Consider the following 7,313-nt stretch of genomic DNA (forward strand, 5'->3'; position numbering starts at 1 on the left):
CGCGCGGGTAGGTACCACCACCCCGTCTATTTCTGCCGTGAAGCAGTAATGCGTTTCGGTTTGAATGGTACGGCAGTCGTTATAACTATACTGAACTATACCTTAGAACTTATATCTCAAGGTGGGTGGCGCATTTACGTTGTAGATGTCAATGGGCTCCAGTAACCACTTAACATCAGGTGGGCTGTGAGCTCGTCACACTTTAAGCAATAAAAAATAAAAAACCCTGGCTCCGGTAACCACTTAACAGTAGGTGAGCGCTGAGCTTGTCCACACATCCTAGTCTTACAAAAAGTCCTCGGAAATCTTAGTAAATATACTGTAGTAATTCTGAGAAGAAGGGAATCCGTACATCGGCTGAACCACCCTTCAAGCCGAAAAGCATTACTGCTTCACAGTAGAAATAGGATGATGGTGGACCTGTGAAGACGAACAACACTCCCTAACACCAGTAATTACGCAAATTATATTTTTTGCGCGTTTGATTTTTATTACACGATCTTATCACTTCACCGTGAAGGTCATTAGGGATAAATTGTTAAGAACATAATTATTTCATCAAAATAATTGGTACATGCATGCATGATTGGCACACTCGTACAGTCGCACAGATACGAATGCACCGGGCGTCTTATCTTTAGACAGGGCGACTTTTTGGCTATGAGCACCCGTACCGTCTTCGCGGTAAATTTTCTACCTGACATTTTACACGCTATTCGGTGTCCACATAAGAATGAAAGGCCGAAGCAACATCGCATGCATACACGAATCGATTAGGAACGGGAGCCGATCAAAACGCAGTTGAATCGAATTTGACGACTGCGGGTGAAAGTTCTAACACGAAACAATTTGAGGCCTAGTGGATCTAGAACAGTGCACGCGTCCAGGAACTACGTGTGACAGTCTCAGGTGCGTATGTGCAATTAATCGTTTGCTTAATCTTAGACGTACATCGGGGGCCTAGGATACCTTGCTGGACAAGTTTCGTATCCATTACCGACTGGGTATCGATTGGTTTGTCCAGACCCAGTTTAAATTTTATGAAGGTAACCGGCTACATCAAAATAACCGAGTCGGGAACCAAAATTACCAAAACTAATTAAATAACGGGGATTTATGAACTGTTTAGTATTTATGAAAGTGCACAAATGTGAGAAAATGAAACAAAGCTGCTGAACGTAACTTCTCGGGATCCTCCAAAAAGTTTACTGAAAAAATCTCAGTAAATGACCACCATTTTACTGAGATTATATTTCATCCCATATCATCTCATCTCATTTTTCATATAAAAAATATATATAAAAGATTAAGATGTATGGAATGACATCTTTGCCTTTCCACTTGAAAGAATAAAACTACTAACTATCTATGATGTAATTGTTTTGAATTTGTTGTCAAAAATCCTTAAATCAACAAAAATATTTGTTTTATTTAGGTATTGAAGCAAAGAGGAAACTATTTCACAACTTACGATGTAAATTGCTATAAAACATAATGGTTAATTATTGCTGTGTATCGGGTTGCGGAAGAAACAGTAGAAATTATAAACTTTTAAATTATTATTGTTTACCAAAAGAAGAGGAGAGGTTTGAATTTTCTCTATTTTTATACATTGTTTCTAATCGAGATACCTAATCAACTAATAAGACCCATAAAATTAAATGAACAGTCATACCAAGTTTTTCTATACAAATACAGTCGTGCTTACTCTGTTTTCCTAAACTGTCGAATTTAAAATATTTTTACGTATGTGTTTAGCCTTTTTTTTTCTTCATATTTTAACACAAATTGACCGTAACATGGCTTAGAGATATTTCCTTGGCCTGTGGGCTATAGAAAAAGAAAAATATACAGTATATACATTTCTTACTTGTTCCAGACAAAAGGAATGGTTGAAACTAGCAAATAGACTAGATCTACTGGAAAAGAAACCCGATGTCCGCCTGAGATATAGGGTGTGTTCCAGACATTTCGCTCAGTCCAGTATAAAGAACAAACACTTGCACTCTGATGCTGTACCAAGTCTCCATTTACCAGGGGAAGATGGAGGTAGGACATTCCAAACATTAAAAATTACTGGCACTTACTTAAATGGCATTGATTAGTAGTACTTAGATGAACACCAACCTTGATGCTCCATGCTGGATTATTATTCATTCATCCATTAACAATTTACAGAAACCGGAAGTAGTGAAGAAGAACTACACCATGAAAACATAGTATGCAATGGATGTAAGAAACCAGTATACGGTTTCCGTTATAAGTGTCTCACATGCCCCGATTATGATTTGTGTTCCACTTGTGAGGTCCTAGAGGAGCATCCCAATCATTATATGATCAGGATACCAAAGCCTCTCAAATTTGTAAGTTTCAGTTTAATTAATTATTAAAAAATTTAGCTGAGTATACTGCAGATCTGGCGTCAATTTCCCTTGTGACTATTTGCAATAATTCTCCTATAACACGGTATTGTACAAAACTGCTCTACTCTAATACGAAAAGAAAAAACCCACAAAGCCCTCTTTTATCACAGTACTTCTACAACAGATAATGAACTTTTTTGTTTAAAATAATTTAGAAGATTATATTAAGTATTATGAATACACAATATATGACAATAACTGAAATTTTGCTGCTTATTTTTTTATGTATAATAGTTAAAAAAAATATATAGGCATAGTTGAGATGTTTTATTCAGAATAATTACTCTCCTTTTTGTACTGGCTCCTAGTCTTATTTAACACGGTTTTGCACAACACAGGACTTTATAGGAACGTTTCTACCGTGTTATAGAAAGGTTATCTGTATACAAATAATTGTATAGTACAAATTTTAAAAAAGTAATCAATAAATTTGTCGAAAACTGCAGAAAACGATTCAAGACAGAATACAGAACTTACAGAATGTATTCAGACAAGAATCCCTGAACGATCCTGACAGCAGCGATGATGAGCCCATAACCAAGTATGTCAAGAAATATGATAGTGGTGTGGACTTGTCGGATGATGTGAAGAATGATATAAGGAATGAAGTGTCAATGATGCTGAACCGTCAGCAGGAGCAAAAGAAGGTGAAAAAGAGCAGAATCGGTAAAAAGCGAGGAAGTGAAGCTGAGAGGCCTATGAAAAAGCAGAAGATAGAAGTTGCAGCATCTGGTGTTAGAGGTAAGGGCTTTAGTGTTTGAGAATAATTAATCATAAATTGTCGAATGATAATTTTCAAAACATTCTTTTATATTTTGGCTCCTTCTGAACTTATAAAAATTTAAATTAACACTACCACAAAATTAATTGCCACTTTGGCAATAATAAAAAAAAATATTTTTACAAATTATTTTTTTATATTTAAGAACAGATTTACCTCTTGTCAAACATAAAAAATTGTAAAAATAGGTATTAATAATTCTTTTTTAATTTAATCTAATCAATTTAACTATGAATAGATAGTGTATAAATTAATGTATCATACTGTATAATTGTCAACTAGACAGAAGCAGTGCAAGACTGCTAGTTGTGGCATACCTTGGAGGAGACCTATGACTAGCAGTGAATGTCGGAGAAAAAATTGACAACAATCTTTACAAATGTTATTCTGCTAGAAATTTATCACTTCCAAATATTTAATTGAAATGTTTGGGCAAGATCTAACTGATAAACTATTGTCTTAAAACACATATCATCCTGTTCTTTGAAGTAATGGCAACATGTTATTCACAGCCTAGGACCTATTGTACACTTTTTAATGTTCTATTTATTCCAATTTAAAGAACCCTATGTTAAATCGTTATTGTGTCTGACAGATGAAATACCAGAGGTAGTGTTTGCGGACGTCAATGAAGCTAATAACAGTGCTATGGAAATTAAACATGAAGTTCCAGTTTTTTATGTTCCTAACGCTGAAGGTATGTTTGAAAAGTGGATATTTTGTAACTCCATAGTGATTTTATGGTTTTTGTGTGATTCTTGTAGTACCTACTGAGTACTAGAGTTTGTGTGTTTTTGTTATATGAGGAGCTTGGTTATTATTATTGTTATATATTGTTACTCTACATACTGTACTGTGTCTAAGAAGTACAACTAAAATAAAATACAACGTAATGCATCTAGAAGTTATTGATACACAAAATCATTTTTATCATCTAAATTTAGATTTTTAAATGCTTATTAAATAAATATATTTGTGTTTACAGATACAGCACAACCCACAATACAAATGAAATTGAGCGACGACCTCTCCATGCTCGTGATAGATATGAATAACCAGAAAACTTTGTACAGTTTATAGAATAAATAGATTTAATTAGCTCTGTGTTTTAATCACTGAACTAGGAAACCTATGGAAATGAAACGTCAACAACAAATTCGTGCCACTGTGACGTCATCTGGCCACAAAACATGGCGGTTTTAGTGCTGCCCAGAAGATTTTAATGTTAGTAGGTTTTATCGATAAACGTTCTTGGCTCATTTTATTTTAAATATTGTTGAATATGAATGTATTTGTAGAATTTATACTATAATAGGAAGTAAGTATATTGTTATGTGCAAAGATGATGTGATTTAGATATTATGTGAAATCTAAGACGAGTTCGTGCTTCAAATTTGCCAAGTAAACGATATGACGATTTTTAAAATTTGCTACACTGATTTTATAAAGCTGTCGTTTGCCGCAAAACATAAAGATATGGCGTAGTACAGTGCCATCTGCCCATTTCTAGCATGCTGAATGTTCTCGTATTTTGAGTACGTTTTTCTTAGACTATTACAATCTATTTTAATTGTTTTGCTGACTCTTAAGTCCGTAACACACTACCGCAGCGCACCTCAAGGAAGGTGCGCCGCACCATTTGAATCACTTTCGCTTGAGAGTGATTCAAATTTTAAACTTATTAAGGGACCGCCTGATAAAAAAAAACACCTACAGAACATTTATTCGTTAATAAAATTACAAACGTCATTCCTTATGACTTCCTCTCTAAAATCACTTAATTATTAAATATTTAACGAATTTACAATAGTGTTTTACTCACTGCGGAATAAAACTATTTTATTTAAATCGTTCCGAAGAGATTTTGTCGGTAGCCTTTTTCCCGAAATATCTAAACAGAATGTCTAAATATGTTTTGATGACATATTTTAAAGAGGTATTTATGATTAGTGTCATGATCAATAGATTCCGACCGAAAAATGGTGTCCGATTTTTCGGATGAGGGCTCCATAATGAATTTAAATATATATAGATACCAATAGTTTTGGGGCATCGACTTTCTTGAGATCCTATAAAATATGTTTTAATTATTATTTTTGTATGTTTTAAGCATGATAAAATCAGAAATTTTATATAAGCAATGATATTAAATCGATATCAAAGTCAATAAATAATGTACAACCCAAAACAGACGACCGAACTGACGTGACAATGACATTTGGTGCGCTAAACATGGCGGATTTTCGGCCTCATTAGACGGAGACGGAGACATTTACGTATATTCATGTTTCATTTTATGTACGCACTGAAATACTGTTATATTGTTTTCCTGCGAGTTAAAGTGCTGAGTAAGAACGAGATAGATATATGTTTATGTGTGTGCCTTCAAAATGGGTGCTATTTATATAAGCAATTGTACGTATAGAACAATATGTCGTGTCCCTACTATATAGGTCTATGGTTTTAATCCAAAGCGAAAAAAAACCCGCCACAAGTTAAGTGTCAAATATAAATATTATCTATGGTCTGTACCGTTTATTTATTAAATAATTCATTTCATTTCATTTAACTTCATCCCAGTTGATTAATGTTTCAAATTAATCATCTTCATTTCATTTCACTCCATAATGTCATTTTTCATAAAAATATGAATATAAATTAATATAATACATGACTTAAAGGTCTCAGTTACCAGGTCACAAAATCCCTCAAATTTATTAAATAAGATCTAAGTTTTAATGATCGAGGCGGTTAAGCGTACAAATTGAAAAAAGAATAATACGAAACTAGCATACGTCCCGTCATTTAAGTCTGCAAGTGTAGTATTCGCTCACGCGGTCCGCATGCATGCAGGTTCCGTTATACTATCCCGCTTTAGCGGGATAGCCGTCGGAGCACCGTGGTTCGTGAGGAATGTCGATCTTCACGACGACCTAAACATAGAACCGATGTGTAAATATCTAAATGAAGCGTCAGAACGCTACTTTGAAATCGGCGCGACGCGATAACCCTCTTATCGTGGCCGCCGCTAATTACATACCCGATCGACGCGATGGAGCAACACAAAGCTGACGCCGCCTGAAACATGTCTTATCCGATCCCCAGGATCCACTCTCGTTGCTTTTATGCTCTTCAAGCACCAGTCACCGTCCTCGTCGAACGGATCTTCTCAGTCAAATATATTAAGTGTATAATCTATGTTCTCAGTAGATCGCGATTATGATTTCGAGGTAGATTCTACGAAGCACTTCTTGCTAGGGGGCGTTAACAAATTCTATCAGGTTGAGCCCGTGAGCTCACCGTCGAGCTACCCGTCCGCGAGAAGCTGGAATAGCCCCTTTGGCTGATAGCAGAGGTAGGGAAAAGAAATCATACATTTGTCTTGTTGATGATGTTTCTGTTGCCGCACTGGTCTTTTTAACAGGATTGTGTCATCTGTTTGATTATTTAAGAATCTTGCGTATGTGTATTATTCTGTATTAATAATACATTTACTTCTTTTGTAATACTGAGTGATGCTAGGGCCTCTTTTATTGACCGCGGGAATCCCCCTACTCTGATCGGACTCTGACCCCAGAAGGGGGTCGGACGTCGGCTGTAAGAGTGCAGAGGAGTCCCTAATGCGGCAAGGCCCTAAAACATCCTTGGGCGCGCAGTCTGCTCTCAAGATATGCAGATCTTCAAGTCCCATATACCTCGAACGCCCCCTATAGTAGAATTATTTTGTCCGTGCAGCTTGGGTCATAAAAAATCGGAGCTGTGAAGCGAGTATTTCGCTCTCTCTTACACTCATGAGCCTTATGGACGGGTATAGTGATGCGCATTATTGTTGTCGATAAGCGTTATCGATAGTGTATTTAGTTTTGTCATTTTGTGGGTTAGTGATAAAAATGAAAGAATAAATCCCTAATCGAAAGAAAGTTAACGAGAACGGCAGAAATTAACACTTTGTAACTTTTCGGGACTTATTCTTATTTCAGTGAAAACTTTTAACACATTCTTGATAACAACACGTGCAAATATTGTTTTGAATAAATTCTGCCGTTTTGATACAAAACAAAGCAGTAGCCATTGTGTCAATAAAGAAATTCAGAGAACCAATGCATAAA

At 35.6% G+C, this 7,313-nt stretch overlaps 1 protein-coding gene across 1 annotated transcript; it reads left to right on the forward strand.

Moving 5' to 3' along the window:
* The first annotated feature begins 1,336 nt into the window (after positions 1-1,336).
* On the forward strand, positions 1,337-4,300 carry LOC114253611 (uncharacterized). The gene is made up of 6 exons (XM_089739591.1): positions 1,337-1,586; positions 1,880-2,049; positions 2,179-2,363; positions 2,870-3,164; positions 3,800-3,901; positions 4,190-4,300. The coding sequence occupies exons 1-6, from the start codon at positions 1,495-1,497 to the stop codon at positions 4,282-4,284; spliced, it is 939 nt and encodes a 312-aa protein (XP_089595717.1). The 5' UTR covers positions 1,337-1,494; the 3' UTR covers positions 4,285-4,300.
* Positions 4,301-7,313: the final 3,013 nt, after the last annotated feature.

The sequence above is a fragment of the Bombyx mandarina genome, chromosome A1, assembly GCF_030267445.1.
Source record: "Bombyx mandarina strain Sakado chromosome A1, ASM3026744v2".
NCBI lineage: Eukaryota > Metazoa > Arthropoda > Insecta > Lepidoptera > Bombycidae > Bombyx > Bombyx mandarina.